We start from the raw sequence: 26,512 nt of genomic DNA on the forward strand, positions 1-26,512 counted from the left end.
AAGCCAGGCAACATCAGGAGGTGGAGAAGTCAATGTTTCAGGTGTAATCCTTCTTCCTGAAAAAAGTTTATTGATATAATGCTTCCCGATTCAACTGCAAAAAAGCTTTGAACTTGATTGTATTTATAAATGTCATGTGATATTTATCCACACATTAAAAGGCAACTACAGCACAAACCATTATTTTCAGCACATCTTCAATCTATACTTTTTAATATTGCTTTTTCTTTGCAGCTGGATGACCATAAGACCTTGCCACTTTTGTAAGTGATAAAACAGCTGTGCTATGTCAAATATGAACAAAACTGTTGTTAAAACCTGCCCGAGTTTACTTGACATGGCTTGGTTCCCTCAGTCAATGCAAGTGGTCATTGATGCTAAGGCATGACTTGTGCAGAGCTCAGTAATGAGGCTTGCCACTTAAAGGGGAATATAGGGCTCAATAAATACTTTTAACTTTCACATTTACCTTTTAACAACCTTCCTGGTTGTTGGGCTGCCAAAAAGAAAAGAGCAGGAGTTAGTCATTTATCTCCCTGAGCTTGTTCCACCACACAATTAAATCATGATTTATTTGTGAGCCAAGTCCACAAAACATGCCCCATATCCCTTCATGCCTTTGAGTAAGAAAAATTCATCAATCTCAATTTTTAATATAACGATTATCTCCAGCATCAATTGGAATTTGTGGAAGAGCGTTCCAAACCTCGATCATGCTTCAGCTGTGGAAGCATTTCCTAATTTCACGCTCTGTTTGGTCTGGCTTCGAGTTTTAGATTTTGCCCCCAGTCTTATACTCTGCAACTGGAGGAAATGGTTTCTAGTTTATCTGTTCACCTTAACATCTTGAAACTTTGAGCAAATCACCTCTCAACCTTCTAAATCTCAAGGAATATAACTCTGGCTTGTCTACTCATTCCTTGTAACTTAACCCCTCGAGTGCAGATGTGACATTTGGTAAATTGACACAGTACTCCCTTGGAGCCAAATATAACATTCCAAAGGTATGGTGCCCAGAACTGCTCAGAACATTCCACGTCTGAACTAAACAGGACTTTGTATAACATCATATCCACTCCTTGTAATTGAATTCTCTAGGTATAAAAGACTAGCATCTTATTAGTCTTTTGAATTAAAATGTCATGAATAGACCTTATAACATTTAACGAGTGTTCAGATGCACAGTTTTAATGCTAAGGCATACAAGATTATGGGTCAAATGATAGAAAAGTTAGAAAAATTAGAATAGTTAGGTGGTCATTTTTGGCTAGCATGGATGTGATGAGCCAATGGGTCCTTTTCTATGATGTAGATCTCTATGACTTTAAATACAGAAACTACTGCTTTATGTCCCTGCACCTCCAAGTCTCTTTGGATTTCCAATGGATGGCGTATCACTGAGTTGGACAGGGGTTTCACCCACCAGCTGGAGAGGCAGTGAGAGTTCCCTCACTGTGGAGATGCCTGTGGGGCGGAAAATGTATCCCTCTAAATGCCTGCCAATCAACATGTTTAATTTGTGGAATGGGCAGGGGTATGATAGGGAGGAGAGTGGCTTTCAGTGAAGTCCACCTTTCCAATGCTGGGTCTGCCATTCGTTGCTGTAGCCCCTCAGTCCGACAGTAGTGTGTCAGATTTGACCTTTGTACACAAGCCACTGGAGGGGAAGTTCTGATTCAGAGCTGACAATGATACAACTGATTGATTTCGGAGATAACATGCAATCTTGAAAGATAATTCATTATACTTGCCACCATTTCCTGACTAACCACATTCCATTGCTCATTTTTGGATGGACTCCACTGAGCTTTGACAGTTTGGCAAAGAATTGGAGAAGTTTGAGCAAAAAAAAACCTTTGCGTCAGTCTGAGGATAAATTCAGTTCATTCAACAAAAGCAGAAATGTTCTCCTTGCTGCGGCAGACATCACCAGAACAGATGCTCCAGATCAACTGCACAGTTTGATTAATGTAGTTGAAAATGAGTGGTTTATTACGGACTGAGTTTAAAAAAAAAGTGACTTTGAATATGTGGTTTGTAGTGGCCTTGTACATTATAAAAAGGCTCAATTTCTTTAAAGGCTCACAAACCAGCTGGATTTGTAGAAACCATGTGAGTGCAGTGTCCTATTAGGCCTCTCTCTGTTGCTCCCAACTTGATGGATATTTGAAAGGAACTAAGTGGGTTAAAAAAAAATGTAGCTTTGAAAATGTGAGGTTGTAGCAGCCTTGTGCATTATAAAAAGGCTCCAGTTTTTTAAAGGTTCACAAATGAGCTGGATTTGTACACCTCAAACTCTGCATCCATCAGAATGTCCTTGAACTTTGGGGAAATAGCCACCTCAAGGCTAGCAGTTTGAGTTTCACACTGGAGTAATTCTCCATATTCCTCCTGTTCGACCCGAGGCTCTGAGTGATGTGAGTGACACCCAGTCTTTCTGCCCTTGAACCCTCCAACCACAAGGGATGAACTCAGATTTCTCCAGTTTCCTCATTTCCCCTCCCCCCACCTTGTCTCAGTCAAATCCCTCGAACTCAGCACCGCCTTCCTAACCTGCAATCTTCTTCCTGACCTCTCCACCCCCACCCCACTCCGGCCTATCACCCTCACCTTGACCTCCCTCCACCTATCGCAATTCCAACGCCCCTCCCCCAAGTCCCTCCTCCCTACCTTTTATCTTAGCCTGCTGGACACACTTTCCTCATTCCTGAAGAAGGGCTTATGCCCGAAAAGTCGATTCTCCTGTTCCTTGGATGCTGCCTGACCTGCTGCGCTTTTCCAGCAACACATTTTCAGCTCTGATCTCCAGCATCTGCAGTCCTCACTTTCTCCTTGAGCCTTCAATAGCACTGTTTCTGGACCAAAGAACATGGCATCAGTTTCCACTGTGAAAGGTGGTTGGAAATCTGGGTTTCCAACAATAGAGGATGATACAAGCTTCTGCTTGAGGATACAAAAGGAGCCTTCATAGGCTGGGGTCACCATAACATTTAAGAAGCAATTAGATGTGCATTTGTGATGCCAAAGTTATGGGCCAAGTGCTCGAATTTGGGTCTAGAATCATTAGGTGGTTGTTTTTGACCAGCACAGACGCTTTTTCCCTGTAATAGTGTGGAAGCAGACCTTTGGCCCATCGAGTCCACACTAACCCTCTGATCAGCGTCCCACCCAGACACAACCCACTCTGTTATCCCCACAATCTTACATTTCCGATGCCTAGTCTGCACATTCCTGCACACAATCAGCAAGCTGGCATGGCCAATTCACCTTAACCTGGACATCTTTGGGCTGTGGGAGGAAAATGGAGCACTTGGAGAAAACCCATGCAGACACAGGGAGAATGTGCAAACTCCACACAGACAGTTGCCTGAGACTGGAATGAAACCGAGGTTCCTGGTGCTGTGAGGCAGCAGTGCTAACCACTGAGCCATCATGCTGCCCTGAAGTTCTGCATTGTAGACTTCGATGACTTTAAATTCCGAATGGTGATTTGAGCCAGGGCACTTGGAAGAAGGGCATGGGTTCTTGTGCAACATCTTCAAACTTTTGTAAAAGATTGAAGAAATGTAAGTGGTATTGAATATAATTTGTGCTGATATTTCTGTGATCTGTGATCAGGTTGGGTAAGTTTAGATTTATATTGCTGGAAAAGCAAAGCAACCTCTCACAAAATCCAGGTCAGAAATGTCACTCACTGGAACTCTTACTTATCAAGTTTGAGACTCCTTACAGTCTGCTGGACATAATTCAACCTAACAGCAAGCTCATGATTGCCCTCCAAACATGCACTCTTTTTGGAACATTTTGGTCTTCTCCTTTCGGTTATGCATGCACCGTGATTACAAGGGAAACTTGCTCCCAGGACACTATGAGTACAAGTGGCTTGGTGAATCTTCATCATTCATTCACATCACCAAATGCTTCACTGCTTAATGATTTCTTCCTTACAATATTCTTTCAACCATTCCTAATTTGTCCTTGTGGGTATGAATTCCTTATGTGTCAGTTTAGGTGACATGGGTGCACATGCTAGTTTTGGGCAATCAAAGCCAAATTCTATGTTGTCCTTATTTTATACCAAAATAGTTTTGAATATATTAGGACAATTGACTGGAATAGTATACATAGCATGGGGAGATAGTGGCATTGTGTTGACTAGTGGACGAGTAATTCAAAGGCTCTGATTAATGCATTGGGGACATTGGTTCTGACCAATGGCAGCTGGTTGAATTTTAAAAGAATCACTTAATAAAATCACATTTGGTGCAAAGATGATAATTGCCAAAATCCTTCTTGTTCACTCATGTCCTCTCAGGAAAGAAATCTGCCATCCTCACCTGGTCTGGCCTATGTGAGACTCCAGACCCACATGAATGTGGTTGATTCTTAACTGCCCCCTGACGTGGTTTTGCAAGCCATTCCCTTCAAGGGCGATTAGGGTTAGGCAACAAAAGCTGGCTTTGCCTACAACGTTCATCTCCCGTGAAAAATAATAAGAGCAGAAACTGTGTAATGTTTCTCTTCTCCAACCTATGGGCACTGGAAACCAACTGTCAAGCTCCCATTACTCAAGGTGGACAAAGTCACCATTTCACCTCTTCCTTATACCTCATCTCTTTTTTTAATCAAGGATAAAATTCATTGGTGAAACCATCAGGAACTCAAATCCTTTTCTTAAAATAAAACTGAGAAATCAACTATAATATCTGAAACTTAAACATAGTGAATTTTACACAGGGTTTTGCCTCATCTATTTCCTCTGATGAAGGAATGAAAAAGCTACTCACATTTTCAATAAGGTTAACGTGAAACCTTGCTTGAAACTGTAGAGAGAGAGTGAGTTTCTAAGGTAACTGATATATTTGGATTGAAAGAATTAAAATTAATTGAACATGTTATTATTGAAATCCCAAATTGAAGAAGCTTCATCAAGTACTGCATCACCTGAATGATATCCCCTCTGAATTGCTCTATTTTTTTGTTGTCTCCTGAGGGACTCTCACTACATGTGTGTATTTGTGATCCTTAGTAACAATCTCCTGGAATAAGCCATTGGTGCATTAATGAATCTTGTGGCTGACTTCTCTAGATAATTGCCTTGGAAGGCAAAGAGACTCTTACTGCTGCTGTGCTTTTGTGAAATGTTTATCTTTCCTTCTCCTTTCTTTTCTCGGTACTTTATTTGAACTCAGTAACTTCCTCACTGGGGTATGATTCACAAGCAATGATTACCTTCCTGTATCTCACTCAAGTGGCTATTATTAATGCATGAGTGCCAGTCAGATATCTAATCCTGAAGATCATGTAACTAAGCCTGATCTTGTCCACAGTTGGGAGGTGAAATTCAAATCACAGCCATCTGGAGACTAACCAGCTGGAGGCATTGAGTGCAGTTGTTCTGACATTGGCATGATGGTTTGGTTTGTCCATATTAAACTTTCTCTTTTTCTGCTCCACTAGCTTCCCTTCATTCTCAGTGTTTTCTCCCTCCCATTTGTCACTTGATTAAAAACTGTTGTGCTATTGATCCCACAGCAACTCCCATTTTCCTTAAAACCCCAGGCTGGTTCCCACTGAGCTCTCTAATATTTCCTAATTCCCACTATGATCATATCCCAGTACTTAGTGTTGCCTAGCCAGTCAGATTAAAAATATTTCTCATCGGACTGGAATGCACAGACATTTACTGCCCATCCCTCGGTGCCCCCTTGTGAAAGTGGTGGTGAGCTACCTTTTTGAACTGCTGTCATTCATGTACTGCAGATATGCCATAACAGCGTTCAGGTGGGAATTCCAGGATCCAGTGACACTGAAAGAGCCAGTGTTACAGCTCCAAGTCAGGACAATGTATGGCTTGGAGAGGAATCTGTTGATGGTGTTCCTGTGGAACTGCTGCCCTTATCCTTATAGGTGCTGGGTATAAAGTTGACTGCACTTGTCCTTCTCAGGGGTTGTATAAATTTTATTGGAGAACCCAGGTGCAAAACCAAGGAGCAAATGAGCTTAACTTTCACAATAAAAAATGATTCTTCCTTGTAGCAGTAGGCTCTCCCATCGGCCCTTAAATGGCTACTCGAGATTATATATTTTGTAGATCCAGATGGGACAGGAATGGTCTATGTGATCCATAAACATTCTGTTGGACTTGCCTTTCCTCACCCCCCGTTTATGTAAGCAGCATCATGTGGGGCCCACAGTTTGCTGTTTCCATCCTAAAGCATCCTGATGTCAAATCTGACTTGAGTTGACGTCACTGTCTAGTGGTCAGAGAGGTTGTTCCATTGAGTCTCCATTAATTTTGGCCATATTGTATTCCTCTCCACCATTTGCCGCACAGCATCCACATATGTACGTTACCCAGGGTCACTATATAGCTTTCAGGGAAGGAGACCTTGGACACATTCCCTTTCACTGATCCTTGGGCTGAAATGGTCAAAGAACCTTCTTTACTATGACGTCAGCTGAGTTCAGATAACTTAGCATGGAGCAGGAATTCAGTCTGGCATTGATCTGGTTTGTACACTTCTCGACGGTCTTCTAATGTGTTTATTTGGAAGTTTCTGAAAATTCATTCAGGAAGCTCAGCATCAGCCCTGTCGCCATCTTGGTTTTGACAATGTACTCCAAATGTGAACAAGCAGCAGGACATGAAACTTTTTGCACAGGAATCTTTTTGGATCAACAAATTGAAATGTTTTCATGAAATATCAGCCACAGAGCAGGTAATAAATGTCAAAATGAACTGGTACAAAATATCTAATTTTGTACCAGTTTTAAAATCACACTGAATAACACCATGACTGATAGCACATCAGTGATCTCCTCTATGGAATCCTCCTTTCAGCACTATCTGAGACAGATTAATCACCGGGTGTCTTCTGTGAACCTTAGTTAGGTTCAAGACAGATCTGTCAGTGAAACAATGATCCAAGTAATAATGGTACAATTACTGCTGCTGAGTGCTTGATAAAATATGTTTATAATAGACTTATTCACATCCTGAATTAAGGTGAAGCAATATTCATGCTTCTGCAAGTTTTACAGGAGACTTCATACGCAGCATTGTCTTCCACTCTGACAGCAGCAGAGAGTAAATTTATCCATGCAGACCTCAGGAAAGCTAAAATGCCTCAGGTCACCTGCAAGCAGAGGAACAACATTAAGAATAACTTCTGTTTCACTTGGAATTTGCATCCTCAAGCTGGTTGGGACATGTACAAAGAATGCTTAAAAGCCATTGTGACTGTATTGCCAAAGAGATAGTTTCTGATGTCTGCAGTGACTTGTTCAGACAGCTGAGCACATGTTCCATCTCGAGCTGGAGAGTGAGCTTTCTCACAAGCTTTGTACACCTCCTGTGTAGCAAGAATTAATAGAAGGAGAGAAGTAAACTGATCGTTAAGTCATGGAGGAGAAAGTGAGGGCTGCAGATGCTGGAGATCAGAGCTGAAAATGTGTTGCTGGAAAAGCGCAGCAGGTCAGGCAGCCTCCAAGGAACAGGAGAATCGACGTTTCGGGCATAAGGCCTTCTTCAGGAATCTGAAGAAGGGCTTATGCGTTAAGTCATGGGGTCAAACAGCCTGGAAACAGACCCATTGATCCAACTAGTCCACACTGACCATATTCCCAAACTAAACTAGTCCCATTGCCTGCCTTTGGTCCATATCCTGCCAAACCTTTCCTATTCATGAGTGTATCCAAGTGTCTTTTAAATGTTATAATTGTAACTGCATCTACCACTTCCTCTGGTAGTTCATTCCACACACAAACCACTCTAACTAAAAAGGTTGTTCCTTAGGTCCTTTTTAAAAATTTCTCCTCTTACCTCAAAAATATGCCCCCTAGTTTTGGACTCCCCCACCTGCAGAAAAATGTCCTTGCTATTCCCCTTATCCATGCCCCTCAAGATTTTATAAACATCCATAAGGTCACTCCTCAATCTCCTCTGCTCCAGTGAGGATGTAACTCTGAAGATGAATGAGGGAGATCCAGAAGATGTACTGTACCTGGACTTTCAGAAAGCTTTTGATAAAGTCCCACATAGGAGGTTAGTGAGCAAAATTAGGGCGCATGGTATTCGGGGCAAAGTACTAACTTGGATTGAAAGTTGGTTGGCTGACAGGAAACAAAGAATAGTGATAAACGTCTCCATTTCGGAATGGCAGGCAGTGACCAGTGGGGTACCGCAGGGATCAGTGCTGGGACCGCAGTTTTTTACAATATATATTCATGAGATAGAAGATTGTATTAGTAATAACATTAGCAAATTTGCTGATGATACTAAGCTGGGTGGCAGGGTGAAATGTGAGGAGGATGTTAGGAGATTACAGGGTGACCTGGACAGGTTAGGTGAGTGGTCAGATGCATGGCAGATGCAGTTTGATGTGGATAAATGTATGGTTATCCACTTTGGTGGCAAGAACAGGAAGGCAGATTCCAACCTAAATGGAATCAATTTAGGTAAAGGGGCAGTACAAAGAGATCTGGGTGTTCTTGTACACCAGTCAATGAAGGTAAGCATGCAGGTACAGCAGGTAGTGAAGAAGGCTAATAGCATGCTGGCCTTCATAACAAGACGGATTGAGTATAGAAGCAAAGAGGTTCTTCTGCAGCTGTACAGGGCCCTGGTGAGACCATACCTGGAGTATTGTGTGCAGTTCTGGGCTCCAAATTTGAGGAAAAAAGTTCTGGCTATTGAGGGAGTGCAGCGTAGGTTCACGAGGTCAATTCCTGGAATGGTGGGACTACCTTACGTTGAAAGACTGGAGCGACTGGGCTTGTATACCCTTGAGTTTAGAAGACTGAGAGAGGACCTGATTGAGACATATAAGATTATTAAAGGATTGGACACTCTGGAGGAAGGAAACATGTTTCCGCTGATGGGTGAGTGCCGAACCAGAGGACACAGCTTAAAAATACGGGGTAGACCATTTAAGACAGAGATGAGGAGAAACTTCTTCACCCAGAGAGTGGTGGCTGTGTGGAATGCTCTGCCCCAGAGGGCAGTGGAGGCCCAGTCTCTGGATTCATTTAAGAAAGAGTTGGATAGAGCTCTCAAGGATAGTGGAATCAAGGATTATGGAGATAAGGCAGGAACAGGATAAAGATTAAGGATGATCAGCCATGATCATATTGAATGGTGGTGCATGCTCGAAGGGCAGAATGGCCTACTCCTGCACCTATTGTCTATTGTCTATAAAAAAGTCTATCCAGCCTATTATTATAACTCACACGCTCCATTCCCAATAACATCTTGGTAAATCTTTTCTGAACCCTCTCCAATTATTAATAATATCCTTCCTATAACAGGATGACCAGATCTGCCTACAGTACTCCAGAAGAGACCTCACCAACATCCTGGACAACCTCAATGTGACATCAACACTCCTGTACTAAATGGTCTGAGCAATCAAGGCAAGCGTGCTAAAGGCTTTCTTAACCACTCTGTCTACCTGTAATATAAATTTCAAAGAAGTATGTATCGGAATCCTCTGTTCTACAACATTACCCAGGGCCCAAACATTAATTGTATAAGTCCTGCCCTTGTATGTATTATCAAAATACAATAGCTTGCATTTATCCAGAAAAATCTCCAACTGCCACTCCTCAGCCCATCGATCAAATTTCTTTGTAATCTTAGATAACCTTCATCACTGTCCACTTTTTCACCAATTTTGGTGTTATCAGCAAACTTACTAACCACACCTCCTATATTCTCATCTAAATCATTGATATAAATGACAAAGTTGACCCAGCACCAATTCCTGTGGAACACCTCTGGTCACAGGCCTCCAGTCTGAAAACCAACCTTCCACCACTACCTTCTGAGTCCTACCATCAAGGTAACCTTGTATCCAATCGGCTAGCTCTCCCCGAATCCCATGTGATCTAATTCTACTAATTAGTCTACCATGCAGAACCTTGGCAAAGGTTTTACTAAAGTCAACGTAAACAACGTCTATCGCTTTGCCCTCATCAATCTTTTTGGTTACTTCCTCAAAAATCTCAATAAAGTTTGTGAGACATCATTTCCCTCATACAAAATCATGCTGACTATCCTAAATCAGTCCTTGCCTCTCCAAATGCATGTAAATCCTATCTTTCAGAATAACCTCCAACAAATTTATCCACCACCAATGTCAGTCTCACACGTTTATAATTCCCAGGCTTCTCTTTACAGCCTTTCTTAAATAAAGGCACAACATTAGCCACCCTCCAGTTCTCTGGCACCACACCCATGGTTATAGATGATGCAATATAGATTTCTGCTAGACCCCATAATTTCTTCCCTAAATTATGACAACATCTTGGGATACACTTGAGCAGGTCCTGGAGATTTATCCACCTTTATGTTTTCTCAGACATCCAGCACTTCCTCTTCTGAAAATGAACAGTTTTCAAAACATCAATGGCCTGACTTCTGCTACTATCTGATCTTGCTTCACCTCCAACACTGCCCTGATTTCTTGCTGACTCCTCTGCCTGTCTATCCTGTACCAACTCTTGTGGTTTTTCTGATGTCGCCCTACCATTCCCCTACCAAACCTTGATTTCTTTTTCTCCACTAGGTCTTCCTTTCACTCTCATTATCTCTTGATCCTACTCTGTTCTCTTGAATGTGTTCTGTCTTATGTCCCTGTTTAGAGCCTGAAACTCTAGTTCATCTTTCATTGGTTTCCCTTCATCTCCCTTCCCTGTCCTAATTCCCACAGTTATTTGTTATGATTCTTCTATGAGAAGGTTGCATCAACGTCTGGGTTGGCATTTGTCACCCCATCTCCAGTTCATCTTGAGAAGGTGGTGGAGAACCACTGACATCAACTGCTGAAGTCCACGAGGTTAGTTACACGATTGAATTATTAAGAAGGAGTTCAAGCATTTTGACCGACTGAAGGAACAGCGATATATTTCCAAGTCAAGATGGCATGTGGCTTGGAAAAGAACTTACAGGTGATAGCATTCCCATGTACCTTCGTTCTTCTAGATGGCAGAAGCTGTAAATTTGGAAAGTGTTGACAAAGCAGGTTTGGTAAAGTCTTTAAAAACTGGGGGGAGAATGTGGAAATAGAAGTCCAAAGTCGAAACACACTTCCTGATTATGCAGCAAGAATAGTATAGTCATTAGGGTCTCAACATGATGACAGCGCGCACTTTAACAGTTGGTGCAGGAGATGCGAGGGTGAAAGAGAAATGGAGGAATAATCAACAAGAAATCACAATCAAGTCAAATCTGGTAAATATATCCTCACTCCTTCCAAGATTGATAATGTATAAAGGACAGCACCATGGTTCAAATATGAGATCTCTGTGGTCTGTGTGTTTCAACATGAAGCATTTTTAGCCATTGGACCATATCCAATTTCCAGCATAAGGCCTGACCTTTTCTGTGTAACTGATTAGGAAGCAGTGGTTGAGTGTGTTCAGTTGGGTGCAATGAGTGTGATCTGACCACTAATGTGCTCTCACAGAGCTAACAGGATGCATGCAGATGGATACTTGGGCCACGTAGGCACAATAATTCACAGGCTTTTGAAAAGACTTAACCGGGGAGCTGCACAGACACATGATTGAAGATGCGGCCTCAAGAATCACGCTCAGTAAGCACGTGTATCAGGTGTGATTTGGTAAATGTTGCCAATGATTAACTAACTAAAACAGTCCCAGTTTAAATTGCATGAGAGCGACAAGCAGCATTATCAGCCTGTGGATTAGGAGGGGGTGAAATGGAATATGTCATGTTCAAAAGCTCCCTGTTAAAAATAGGGTGTGAAATTCTGTTCAGGGCTGGATTAGGTTTGGCCATAATGCAAGGGGATAGTCTGATATTTACTGTCAAGTCAGACACGTGCATGATACCAAATGGGTCTAACGCAAGTGAGGGTCATCAAATTATTTTCCAGCAGATGATAAATGTGAAAAAAAAACAAGGAGTCCTGAAATAAATATTTGCTTGACAAATGGCTTAATGGGAAAATAGAAAGAAATGACGATTATCCCAGTAGATAGGGAGAGAAGATGGGCAACATTCCAGATTGTTAATATGTTAATCTACATAAGCAACATTTTTGCACATTACACCCTTGGGATATTTGACAAATGAACTATCAAACTGTTGATGTTTTTGTGCAGCAGCCAGTACAGGAGAACTGTATTTTAACATCTGCTCTTATTTTTCTAATTTACAAGAAAACTTTTATTAATTTAAAAAATATTTCTAGAATCATTTTTGATCCAAGCTTGTCAGCATAACTTTCTAAACTGCTAACATTTAAACTGACTTCCAATGTTTGCAGTAATAAAACACTGAATAATAGATATGACCAGAGTGATTATAAATTAGTGATCTGCTGAAAGGGTTAATTTGAAAGGATGAATCATGGGATATAACTTCCACATGATTTTGACCAGATGTAAAGGCCAAACTGAGATTACAGCTCTAGACTCAGTTTTGACATCTTTGTTACTGGGTATAATTCACACGGTTTCAATTTTAAGTGCATATTTTATTCCATTCTGATTCAATGTTGGTCACTGCCAGTGATCCATGCTACTGTTCCTTGATGAGAGTTGACATTGCGTAAGCAGGCTAACAGTTTGGTTGTCATTACTGTCGAGAAATAACTTGCTGTTATCTCTGAAGTTATTTTTTCACCAAACATATATTTTCCAGAAGTAACAGGCTTTAACTGAATATGCATAGAGATAATGATGGCCAAGAAAATCAGGAAAAATTTCAACTCAATGCAAACCAGTATTTCATTTGGAAATGTTCACTGTGTTGTACTATTTGCATTTTGTCTTGCCTCATTAGGTTCTCTTCTTCAAATCATGCAACACATCATTCCCCAACAGAAAGAGCCTCTGGCTCTCTGCCATAGCTGACGATGATGGGGGCAACAAGAATTGTGTAAATATAATGTGGGGTAGACTTGGCCTTTGAATAGTATTCTCTATCTCCGAGGAAGTGTCTGATTCCTGCGTGACAACTCCCCTGGATAGCTCAGCTCAAACTGTGAGCTCTGTGTGTGTGTTTATATGTGTATGTTGCATCATGTTTGTGTTTCTTTAAGCTGTTGTGTCATTTGTCTTCTTGCTTCCAGCAAGGATGCAGACAACAAACATTAATATTGTAAGGTCCTTGCTGTTTACAAGGTAGCACGTTCAGTTACTTTAAGCATGGCTGTAACATATCAAATCTGCCCGACATTGCATTGAAACCCCCTTCCAGCCAGAAATGGATGTGATGAGATCACACAGTCCTCATGCACTGGACAATGGTTATTTGTTGCTTTGAACTGGAATGAGATTTGGTTGCGTTGGTGACTCAGAGAACTGTATATTGGTCTGTGAGTGAGGACAAAAGAGTGGAGGTTTGCTGTTGCTACACCTTCCTTCCATATAGTTGCTTAGGCTGATGTTAAGTAGCTTCTGCTTCCATTTCCTCAGTGCTTGGCACCCAGTGGTGATGCTGCCCTACTCCGCTAAACCTCTCCAAACATATTTCTCTGCTTGAGTCTAATGACTGAGCAAATACATTTTGACCAAAAGCAACATTCCATTAAGTCTTTCAGTTTCAGTGACTGAAAAGTGTTGACAAAATGCAGAAGAACCACTTTTTATTGTTCTCAGCATATATAATTCAGACTTTAGAGAGATGCAACAACAAGCCTAAGAAGCTGAGATACACTGGTTGCGGAGGTTTCAACTGGAACCGTTAACGTTTCCTCAGTCTCCATGGAAGAGCAGCATTTCTATGTATCTGTAATCCGCTTAATCAGGTTTGATTATCAATAGCAATCTAAGTATATCTGAAGTTATTAGACAGTCACAGAGATAGTTAGCAAAAAATGGCAGGAGAGGATGGAAAATTGTGTTCCATTGAACCTTTCATCCTTGGTCACCTTGCTTTGAATGGTACTTAGTCAAGTGGTCTCAAACTCATTTAAATAAAAGAGGAAGTCGTTGAGTGATCAATAGTCCTGAAACATGAACTGGTGGTTATTTGTTTGGATGTCAAACAGTTAATCACGTAAGCTTTGACAAATTGTATTTTGTTCATAAAAGGGAAGAAAAATAAATAGTTGAACCAAAACTATTTTGGATATTTGGTTTACTGAGAAACAAGTCAGCTTACTGGTTGCTTAAGTTGCTGTACAAAAGTAAAAGCTACTACTTAAACACAATTTTAACAAGGTAGCAATTCTAAGGTGCTCCCTCAGCTAAATTTATATCACACTTCAATATATTTTTTAACTTCATCACAGTTTAGCACACTATTTTCTCCAATAACTTCTACATTCCTGTTTACCTGTACCATGTTTTTCCACCAACAGGCAACCGTGATGAACTAATCTTCAGGCTCTGCCCATGATAATCTTGGGATGTTTTTAATGGAGTCTTCCCCAGCATGTGGGTATGGCTGACCAGGCCAGTATTTGCTGCCCATTCCTAATTCCCCTTGAAAAGGTTGTAGTGAGCAGCCTTCTTGAACTGTTGACATCTATCTGGCAAAGGGCTGTTAGCAATGGAATACCAGGATTTTGAGACAGTAGCTTTGAAGGAATGGTGATACCATTCCAGGTTGGTGAATGGCTTGGAAGGGAACTTCCAGGTGATGGTACACCCACATATCTGCTCTCCTTGTCCTTTTTGGTGGTAAAACTCCTGGGTATGGAGGGTGATTGCTTGGAAATGAATACTAGTTCTGGATAATAGTTGTGGATGAAGGAGGCCATCTTAGTTCATTCATTAGAAGGAAGATCCCCCTCCAACTCTCAACTGTCGTTACAATGAGTTACCAACTTCACAATTTTATCTGAAAGTCTATTCTCTATGTCAATATCCATTTGAGTGAAAAATAATATCTTCACATCTCCTCTCAATTTATCTTTCTCCAATTCAAGTGTGTACCACCCATGGCTGTCATCAATTTAATTTAGCATTCAGAGAAATAACTGCTTTAATAATACATACCTTTGAAAGGTAACTGCTCCATTTCTGTAGTTAAGCCACAAATAAAACCAGTATCAATGATAAAGTTTTAACCAAATACAGAACAGTGGAGATCTAGCAGCTCAGGAGTGTTACCAACTCCTCAGTTTTTTAGTCCATATTACTGTTTTTGATTAAGGAGTAGAGTTGTATTTTTAAAAGTTTATTTGCAGGATCTGGGCATTGCTGGCTGGGCCAGCGTTGATTGCCCATCCCTAATTGAGCCAGTTAAACATCAACCACATTGCCTTGGGTATGGAGTCACATGTAGGTCAGACCAGACAAGGACAGCAGCTTCCTTCTCTATAGGACATCAGTGAATCAGATGGGTTTTTATTGACAGTGGTTTCATGGTAGCCATTTGATCTTAATTTCTTTAAATAAAAATTAAATTCAAATTGCACCATCTGCTCTGATGGGATTCAAACCCAGGTCCCCAGAACATTGACCTGGGCCTCTGGAGGAACAGTCCAGTGACAATACCACGAGGCCATCACATCCCCCGTTGCCAAGTTTGAAGATCTGTCTTTAAATAGTGAAGACATAACAAAGGAGTGTATGCTGAAGGTAATTTATCGTGCACAATACTCCAAGTATTCTTCCTACAGAATGCAGCAATTCCCAGTTTAGTTTGATGGACTCTCTAAGATCATGTTCACAAATGAAAGATCTTCTCACGTGTTCCTGGTAAAGTTTGGAACTAGACACAAGGAACCTGGATGAAAGCACTGCTTCCACTGACATTTCCCATTCACACTCTTGGTGCTTACACTTATTCTTGTACCTATTCCTGCATTTATTATTATGTACTGCTTCAATAGGGCTATCTTCCTATGAAAAAAACCTTTGCAACACTGTTTCCAGGTCTTCCACATCAAAACAAGCAGTATGTGCCAGATTTCAATCTCCCATGGAGTTTTTCTATAGGATATGGAGCTCAGGCAGGCAAATTAAGTTGAGGTACACAAAAGCCACCATCTAAGTAAATGATGAAATATATTCAAAAGCTGATGGTCCACTCCTATTCCACTGTTTCCACATTTCCATGTTCTATCACCATCACAGTGATCTCTTTAATGGTTATCTGTAGCTCTTCAAGAACTGCGTCCCCAATGGAATATCAAGCGAAGCTCTCTGGGCAAATTATTGTCTGTCGATAGTTAGTCAAACTAAGGGAAGGAACTCGCATTGTAAAGCTTAGCATTGTACCCAGCCTCTATGAATTGCAGATACAGGGTTGCTAACACTACGGGCCAGCTTTGCGATTTTCTCAAGATTGCGTGAATGGTGTGTGACTGCCCAGTCAGAGTTGTTTAGTTTCTTGCTGTTTATCGAGTCATTTTGAACAATGCTCACTGCAAACTATTGCCCCAGATTTTAATAAATGCAGGCAATTGAGATGCCTCCGACTTAATATTTGGATGTTGCTGTGACTAGCTGTCTGCAGAAATAAGTCATTTTTCTACTGAATGCTGAGTTACAGTGACAGCTTTACACTTCACTACTTGTCCCTTCACATTAGTTAAATCATTTGCCCTACTTCTTATGACGTTATGGGGTTATTCAAGCTTATGGTATAGGAGGTGAGAACTGACAACATACCTCACGCTTTGGAATATGGAATTTGGAACAATTTCTGCATGTAATAATGGTTTCACCTTTTGTGGATTCTTTAAATTTGTGAACCAGGGTGCTCCAAGGACGTGCTGATAGCTTAGAGATTTCAAATGACAGATTTCGGTCTCAGTCAGTGAGTGTTCTCCATGTAACAATATTGAAACATTGGTATGCAAATCATCGAATTTCTACACATCTTCTGAAGCACTTGACATTCCTGATGGGAATATCATTTAATCTCATTATTACATGTTGCCATTGAGCATTAGACATTATATCCATCAGCTGATTTAATTTTAGTTTCAGATAATGGGAATTAGATCCTTACTAAGTTATTTATAATGCATAAATAAAGAAAGAATATACATTTGTCATCTCTGAGCAAGTAACACTCACAAAAACATGTGAGCTTCATATTCTGCACATTAATTTCAAAGTGCACATGGATATTGTACTCCACAGAATTCTGCACTGCAGAATTTGACCATGTACTATGTATTGAACCTTTAAATGTTCAAGTTAACATTGCTATACAGAATTACTCTACATCACTGAAGACCTCTCATCTCCATTGGAAAATGAATGACACATGTCTATGTTTGAATTATTTGAATTCATGTAACATAAAACTGGGCTAAACTACTTTTCTGACAGTTGCAGTGAATGTTTGGGTATAGCTTTTACACATGTTGTCCAGTTCCCTCTTGATGTATATGGCTGCACCTTTCTTGGTTGTATTTTGTGCATGGCTTAGCTGAACTACAATGAAGAATGGAAGACTGAACTCAGAGTGAATGCCCGCCTGATTCTGTTCATCAAACCAGGATTCTGAGCTTCCTTTACAATAATCTAGACAGTGGCACATGAAACATGAGCATGTTTGCAACCAAGCAAGACACTCAGTGCCCAGAGTGGTAGAATAAATAAGACAGAAAAGTCATCCATATATTTAAATCAATACTACAAGAGCACTGAGATAAGAAGAACACAGCAGGTCAGGCAGCATCCGAGGAGCAGGAAAATCGACATTTCGGCCAAAAGCACTTCATCAGAAATAGAGCCCTGTTGAACGGCTTTTGCCCGAAACATCGACTCTCCTGCCCCTCGGGTGCTGCCTGACCTGCTGTGTTTTTCTAGCACCACTTTGATCTAAACTCTGGTTTCCAGCATCTGCAGTCCTCACTTTTGCCTTTTGCACTGAGGTAAGAAGAATGCCTATGACACAGGGGTGGGGGATTGCTACAGTGATTATAAAGACAATTAGTTGGAAACTATCTACATTCTCTGATTATGTCAACCTTTTGAGAGTTCAGACTGTAAAATGTGCAGTAGCTCAGTCATGAATTAGCACAATTACATACCTGTGCTAAATCATGATCATACAACTGAATTCTCTGCAGTTGTGTAAAACGTTTTATAGGTCACAAAAGTTTTGTTGCATTTTCACAACTGCCGGTTGGTAAAGATTGCCTCACTTGAGCACATGTGCAGATTAGGAGGGCGAAGGGGAGGTGTACACTGACCTGCATAACAATCATAAAGATGATTGCTTATCAACTTGATCCAGCTCCCAGTCTAATGAGACGCAATCAATTTGGCTGAAAATAATGAAAAATCAGAACTAAGGCAAGCTAATTTACTCCTACATGGGTGTATTTAGGAAACACAAGCTGTTGTGGAAAGCTTTTTTTGTTCTTATTTAGCTTTATTAGGCTCTGACAGATAAAAATTTATTTATGCAAGCAAGTATTTTAGATATTTTAAATGACAGATGTCAAATATACACTCTTTATCTATTTGTGGAATAGTATGAACAGCTTGGTTGAAACATGATGATGAAGCAGTAACACATCTATTTACTGGTGAAAAACTAGTGACACTCAGGCATAAGATGAACATTTAAATGCATCAGTGCAGCAGCTCCTGTTATGAATGTCAATGCGAACACTTTTTATAAAAAAAGTACTCTTTGAAAACAAAAATGGTTGACTCTAAGTAACATGTACCTGATCTCAACCCAGGACATGAATCACTTCCTTCTCACACAAGATTGCTGATCTTGATGCAACATTTAAAAGTATGATCCTAATCGGAGCATAAAATGTTCCTCAATTATTCATGTCTTCATCACTCAGCATTCTGAATATGTCAGCCCAGCACTATAATATCCTTGACACATTAACAACTTCCTGGATAAAGTTCATACACTGCACAACAAACTGCTTTAATCTTATTTGCAGAATGGAAAATTAAATGGGCTAAATTACAAATGTATTTTTAAGGATCATTTAAACAGCATCCTACAATGTTTTTGATTGGAGAACAACGTCAGTAATCTAGTTTGAAGATTCAACTCGAAAGCATGAATTTACAATAAATTTTATTTTTAACAAAATAAACCTAAATTAACCAGCCTATTGAACAGCATTTGAGGTACATGGTTCTCTAATTAACTGATAACTAAATATGTAAGGAGTAAATGGAGAAACTACATTTGTTTCATTGCACCTAATTCATACTTTGCTAAGTACAATTTTTAGTAGTCAACATGATTTTTTTCATTGTTCTAAAGAATACAGTTTACATTGATCTAATGTACACTAGGAACCAGCATGCATCAAAAATGAGATGCTTATCATGAGTGAATAAAAAAGGTCAGCCGTTATTTTAGTAATATCTGTAAATTGATATTGCAAATTCAATTTAACCTTATTTTTTAATTGCTGCATTGTACGGGCATCCTTAACTCAGAATTTGCCACTCCTATCTATTATTTAAGTACTTGTTTCACTTAACAGTTTAATTCTAAAAGGTAATTCAATATTACCAAGTCATTTCATTAATATTCGTTGGGCATCTTTGGGAATCAAGTTTAGAATTAAATTAAATTGGATGGATGTTATTTTCCAACTTATCTGAATCCTCTTATATCATCCTTTGCAAGACACAATGTTTTTCTCACTTACAGAAGCAAAATTAAAAAATATTTGGTGAAATCTATTTGATCAATACCACCAGGTATGACATAGTTTACATGAAGCTCCACTATTAGTTTGTAAGAGAAAATTTCAGTCCACAAAGGCCTTTTCTGTTCCAAGGAATGATATATTGATTCTCATTGAAAGCCCATTGCAATTTTACCTTTAACATAAACAGCAATTGCTGCAATACACACAACAGACAAATATAAAAATAATAAGTCTGTAAACATACCTCTCTTCAGGAGTCCTGCCCACATTGTTTTAGGTTCTTGTTTGTGTAGTTTAAGTGTTGCATGCATAAAAGTGCAGGAACACTGGTTTCTGATGCGCTTAAGGTTTTGAGATTGAGTGTGTACTGTCTTGAATATCCATAGTACATCGTGCCAGAGTGCATTATATTCACAGAGTCACTCAGCTGTTCTGGGCAAATGCGGCCGGGCAGCAGAAAACAGCTGTGGTCTCTTACGCAATGGCAACTGAACTAAGAAATTCGAAGGCAGGGTTTGATAAAGTAATCGCAAAAATCAACTAGTTCTTACTAAATGCAGTAGGCGGGGACTTTACACTTTATTGATTTACCTGTGTCACTTAATGCGATTTTCTTTGGCTAAATATCATCATCTGCCTTTAGACAAAGGATCCTATGGCGCAGTGGTACTGTTCCTGCCTCCAGATTGGAAGGTTTAGGCTTGAGTCCTACCTGCTCCAGAGCTGCGTTATAGATATTTCCAATCAACCTGTTCAGGGATGTTATCACACACCTGTGGAGCAGGCACGTTATAACAAGTCCAAATGGATTAAAAATAATTCTACCCTCAAACTCATGGTCTTGTGGCACAGTGGTAATGTCCTGACCTCTGGGTCAGAAGTTCAAGTCTTACCTGCCTGAACAGGTTGATTAAAGATAGTTTTCAGCCATCAGGTGTGTGCTGCATTCACTTGCAGGAGATGCTCTGGAAGGCAGTTTGAGTTTTGTTTTCCCCTTTTTTCCCCATCGTGTACAGAACTTTGAATACAGTCCATTTATGATAAAAAAAAGTTGTGTGGCAGTGGTTTGAAATCGATTTTGATTCCAAAAAGAAATATTAAGCTTGCCAGCCAACATAAAAATAGGTCAATAGATGTGAAGCTGGAGAAGTACAGCAGGTCAGGACTGAAAGGGTTTTGGCCAGAAATAGTGACTTCCTGGCTCCTCAAATACTGTCTGACCTGCTGTCCTATATCACCTTCATATCTATATGACTTTGGCTTCCAGCATCTGCTGTCCTTACTATCTCCTACTAACATGAAAAGATCACTCGTGCTGAGCAGGTACAGCATTATAGAGGATGTATTTGTAGTGACTGGAACAAAGGTCATGTGGATCTCATTGACGATGCAATCCTTGATTGGAAATATTAACCTGGAACAATCAGGAAAACCCTGGCTAACTGATGTAAACAGGAGATTCAGAGCCTTCTCAATTTAGGGGACTGACTCTGTTCTGGCTGGGTCACAGTCAGTGTGTTACTGTTGGTGTCTGCTTCTTTTTCTTTGAGGGAGGAAGGGATGATGATGATGATGATGACGATGACGATGACTCTTGAGCCAGTTGAATTATTTAGCCAGCTTGTTAACTGGCATTCCTTTAGTGAAGACAGATTTCTAAACTCCTGATGCACATATCGTGTTTCGGGTGTAACTGCACATATCGTGTTTCGGGTGTAACTCAGGTCTCATTAGGGGATTGTAGTTTCACTGGCTGGTTACAGCCTGTGTGTTACTCTTTTCTCTTTTGCTTTTGAGAAAAGGACAATGTTGATTTTGTAGCAGGGCTTAGCACTTGGACTCTAGTTTTCTTTGTTTCTTTTTATCTTCACGGTTTTTGGTGGTTAGACTGAGACCTTGTGAAGAAATATGTCTTACCACATGAACTGTTCCTGTGGGGAGGCCTAGCCCTGGGACTGGGCCTCTGAAGGTTGAACACCTGTGTGTGTGCTGGGGGACAAGCACTTGCTGTATCCTGGAGTTTGGGAGAAGACTTTCCTTCAGGAGTGGTTCAAACCCCTGTGAGTTTACTGCACCTTTACAATGTACTATGTTCCTGTAAGTGGGCCCAGTTCTCCAAGGATGGGCCAGGATTCCTTGGAGATTGAATACTTGTGGGGTGTGTGTGTGTCTGCTGCCTTCAGGAGTGGACTCTGCCCTCTGTGGACTCTGTTTTTAGCATTGGACTCTGCAGTTTGGAGTGGACCCCATTTCTGTCAAACAATTTGTTTACTGGAGTGGACTCTGTTCCTGGGAATGGACTCTATATGTATTTTGAAGAGAACTGTCTATGCTAATGGTCTCTATGTACCAGGAAGGACTCTGGTTTGTTGATAATTAACTCTGTCATGTGGTTTGCTGGGGTTATCACCTGCACTGTCTTGTGTCCCTGGGTCTGGTCAGCCTTACTGTGGGATTCTCATAGGTCATCCTGAAAGCTGTCGTTCTGACAGCTGTAGTGTGGGTAAATACACCCAATGCCACCCTCACCCTGATGGCCACCTTTGTGTGTGGCTGCATCAAGCTGTGCATGGATCCCTGGTACGCAAACACCAAGTGTCACTACGTACTGAGGTTCTACCTGTCCCCGGTGTTGCGAAGGATGGGCCTGGCCTCGCTGCCGTGGAACGCTCCGAGTAGTTGGACCGTTCCATATCACCTGTCCTTCGTGGAGAAATTTATGAAGAAAAACACCTTTGACCACAAGTCCATCAGGAAGTGGTCAGCACGTAGTGTCCTTGAGACCCTTCGGGAAAAGGAGAGGGCGGATCCTGTCGAGCGGTTCCCTGAGCAGACTGTCAAAGCCATTTGGCAGAATGCCTCATCGCCAGAACTTTCCAACAAGCACCAAGACATGGCTTGGCTGGTGGTAAGAAGGGCTCTGCCTGTGAGATCCTTTATGCACGCCCGGACTCTCAGCCGCACCGCACGAAGCGGCTGCGGTGGGGACGAGACTGTAACACACCTCCTTCTGGAATGTGCCTACGCAGAAGAAGTCTGGAGAGGAATGCAGTGGTGTTTGTCGAGGTTCTTCCCAAGCAGCGCCGTGACGCGGGACTCCTTGCTCTACGGCCTGTTCCCCGGGACGCACACCGAGACGAATATCAACTGCGCCTGGAGGATCATCAACTCGGTGAAGGACGCTCTCTGGGTGGTCCGAAAACTGTTGATCTTCCAGCTGAAGGAGTTGACCCCGACTGAGTGTTGCAGACTGGCACATTCCAAGTTCCAGGACTATGTGATGAGGGACGCGCTGAAGCTTGGGGCAGTGGGGAAAGACCACCATGTAACATCTGCCTGCCTAAAGAAGAAGAGGGGGCCCACGCAGTCATTTGGCTCTGCTGACACCTCAGCTAAAAATGTAATTGTACCAACCTGTAAATAGCAATGATTACTCTGTTTCGGGATGCAAAGAAATAGAATGTTTACATATGTATGGCATGTCCAACTGTACAGACCATTAAAGTATTTTATGAATAAAGTATATTTTTGAAATAAAGTGGGTAGGCCACCCTGAAAGCTGGAGGGTGGGTAGCCTACCCTGATGCCAGTTGCCCTGAGAGCCAGTAGGTGGGTAGGCTGTTCTGAGCGCTGTTGTCCTGAGAAGGGGTGATCGGGACGGGCTGTCCTAGAAGTGGTCGGAAGGTGTGTCAGAGCAGCCGAGAGCCAGAAGGCACGTAGGGGTAGGCTGAGATCTGGAAGGCTTGTGGGCTGACCTGCACACTGTCGTCCAAGGGGACGGGCTGTCCTAGAGGTGGCCGGAAGCTCAGGGTAGTCCATGGGCCAGATGGCGCATCTGGGTGGTTGAAAGCCTGGTGGTACGTAGGGGCAGACCGAGAGCCGGAAGGCAGGCAGACCATCCTCTGCGCTGTCACCTGGGGCATGCTGTCCTAGAGGTGGTCAGAAGGTGTCAGGGTGGTTGGTAGGGTTTGGGGCCTGGCTTTGCTGCTCCTCTCCCTTGTAAAATTGCTGTTTCTCTGTATACAGCTGTTAATGTTAATTGTTTTATAAACTGTATTGTTTAATAAAAAAACAGGAGATTCCCAGTCTCTACTCTACTCTAGGGACTAGCTCTGAAGTGGCTAGTCAGAGTCCATGTATTGTGCATGTGTAAATAAAGGATGACTTAGTGACAGGATACTGGCCTCTGTGCAGTTATTTCAGTACTCATGTTTAAAACATAGGCAAAGACAGGGAAATATTAAAAGGGAGTAAACATAACCTGAGGGAATAGAACATAAAGCAAAGTGTGATGATTTGGTTTGACTGTAAGAGTTACAGGGTACAGTTTTCGGATAATGGGGTTTTCCATCTTGCCACCCAGAGTTGGGAGAGCTATTGACCTGGTGTGTGCCTTCTCCGGCCTTGCATAATATAGCGTCTGGGGATGGGAGTTGAGAATCTTCAGTGACCTTTAATTAGCCTGAGTGGGCCTGAGGGTAGCTATGCAGCCCAATGATTCCATCACCTCCATAAATTTGGGAGACAAGTTAGAGGGTGGGTGTGTAGATGGTGTGACGATCACGTGCTCTATTTTATATGGCCCATGCCTTCAAACCCATGGGGCCTTTTAATTTTACCTATTGTTTCCTTTATAGCACAAAAGGATTTGATTCAGCCCATTGACCTGAGACCAGCTCTCCATGGGTTGATCTAGACAATCCTATTGCCTGCTTTATCCCCACAGGCCTGCAAGACCATTTCGTTCAGCTGGACATTCAATATACTTATGAAATCACTGACTCTACTTCCCCCACCTTCATCGACAGTGAGTTCTGCTTTATTACGGTTCAGTGAATAAGACAAAACTTCTCTCTTGTATTCCACCCATCAATCAATCAGCAGCTGCACACCTTAGTCAAAAAATTCAAAGTTGAAAGGATATTAAAAGATTTTTGGAATGATTACAAAATGCTAATTTTGTATCGAAAGCACCTGGAGGCTATAGCTTTGAAGAATTTCACAAAGTGATCCTCATTAATTACCAGATTAGATAAACATGGGCTGGGAAATAAAAGTCTGCAGATACTGGCAATCTGAAATAAACCAGCAAAGTACTGTCACTCACTATCGGAAATAAAAATGGGCTAATGTTGTTGGTTGGACTTTTAATCAGAACTAATTGGAGCTGCGATGCTGACAAACATCCAAAACATTGACATGACATTTCCTTTTACATATTTGCTGCATTCCAATAATTTCTGCTGCCAATAAATGCCCCACATTGATCAGTTAGGCTAAAAGCATTGCTGCATTTTACCTTTTTTACAGTGAGGACTGTGTCCCACCCCCAAGAGCACAGTTAAGGGACAGATCCACACCAGCGGTGGTCACTGCTCAGGCTGAGGAAGAGGCACTTCTGTGGACAAAAGATTATTCTTTCAGTGAGCCATGGCAGGACCTGGTAATTTGTTTTTAATTCATTCACAGGATGTGGGTGTCACTGGCAATGCCAGCATTTATCACTCATCCCTAATTGGCTCAGTGGTTAGCACTGCTGCCTTGCAGCTCCAGAGACCCAGGTTCGATCCCACCTTTGGACGACTGTGTGGAGTTTGGCACATTCTCCCTGTATCTGCGTGGGTTTCCTCCGGGTGCTCCGGTCTCTTTCCACAATCGAAAGATGTGCAGGTCAGGTGAATTGGCCATGGTAAATTGTCCATAGTGTTAGGTGCATTCTTCAGAGGGTCGGTATGGACTTGTTGGGCTGAAGGGCCTGTTTCCACACTGTGGATAACCTAATCTAAATAATTGACAATTGTCTCATGGTCATCATTAGACTCCTCATTGCAAATATTTGTTGAATTCAACTTCCACCAGCTGTCAAGGCTGGATTCGATCCAATGTCCCCAGAACATTACCAGGGTCTCTGGATTAATAGTCCAGTGATAAAACCACTATGCCACTGCCCACCCTGGGGAGGTGGGATTGACAGGGGGTTGATGCAGAAGAAGAGAAGCTATTTATTGCAATGGAAATTCAGTTGTGAGGGCAACAGATGCAGAAATTACCCTTCATTGGATACTTACATCGATGGGCCACACAAATGCAGCTGTCCTACTGGGTTACGTACATCGTCTATACTCCAGAATAAAGTAGAAATAATGCTAGTTTCTAAGTGTGCAACAGGTTTATTTACAAGAGTTTTCAAATGTGTCTGCAATGACAAAATGCCTACCTCCATGCTCACATCTCCATATGTGATGTCTGTTCATTTTGCGTCAAGAATAGAGTGGCGATGGAAAAGCACAGCAGGTCAGGCAGCATCCGAGGAGCAGGAAAATTCTTGATGAAGGGCTTTTGCCCAAAATGTTGATTTTTCCTGCTCCGGTGTTGCCTGACCTGCTGTGGTTTTCCAGCACCACTCTAATCTTGACTCTGATCTCCAGTCCTCACTTTTGCCTCTGTTCATTTTGCTCTGAGTCTTCAGCCAGTCTTAACCAATCAAGGACAGGGAGCATAGATCAGCAACAAGACTCACATAATCAAACACAGAACAACAAGATGCTACACTGCAGCTCCCCTCCCAACATTATCACAGCTCTCCTCCATCCCAGCCCATTACTCTCAGGCAGGGAGTAGTCAGACCCAAATAACTGGTATACTTTGTGAGTTAAGTCCCCTGCTATGTTTAATGCTGGTGTGGCTTGTTTCTGTGTAGGTTTCATTTGTCATTCGTAGTCACAGCCTGACTTATACAATATGACAATGTGGTTTTTCTGTCTTTGAGGGAATCAGGTGTATTATAGCCATTTCATACCTGTCTCAAAACACCAATTCGGCAATACAAGTAGTATCATTAGCCCTGGGAGACAACCACTAATAAACTGTCAGTTATAAATTTAGGCTTCATGGGGAATACGTGTTCAATGATGGAAATTTTGTTAAGAGAGAAT

General features: G+C 41.6%; 1 protein-coding gene across 6 annotated transcripts in view; it reads right to left on the reverse strand.

Annotated features, from left to right (window-relative positions):
* Nucleotides 1–26,512, reverse strand: part of znf385c (zinc finger protein 385C) — a 433,208-nt gene that overhangs the window by 232,464 nt on the left and 174,232 nt on the right. Inside the window, exon 1 of one of the 6 annotated variants that reach the window (XM_043674955.2) lies at nucleotides 19,822–19,930. The exons of the other annotated variants lie outside the window; for them this stretch is intronic. Coding sequence (XP_043530890.2) covers nucleotides 19,822–19,888 — 67 coding nt within the window. The 5' untranslated portion in view covers nucleotides 19,889–19,930. Of the gene's footprint in view, nucleotides 1–19,821; nucleotides 19,931–26,512 lie in introns of those variants that run through there. 6 annotated transcript variants of the gene reach the window in all.

The sequence above is a fragment of the Chiloscyllium plagiosum genome, unplaced genomic scaffold, assembly GCF_037043375.1.
Source record: "Chiloscyllium plagiosum isolate Xiang-an unplaced genomic scaffold, Cpla_swu_hap1 HiC_scaffold_32, whole genome shotgun sequence".
Lineage (NCBI taxonomy): Eukaryota > Metazoa > Chordata > Chondrichthyes > Orectolobiformes > Hemiscylliidae > Chiloscyllium > Chiloscyllium plagiosum.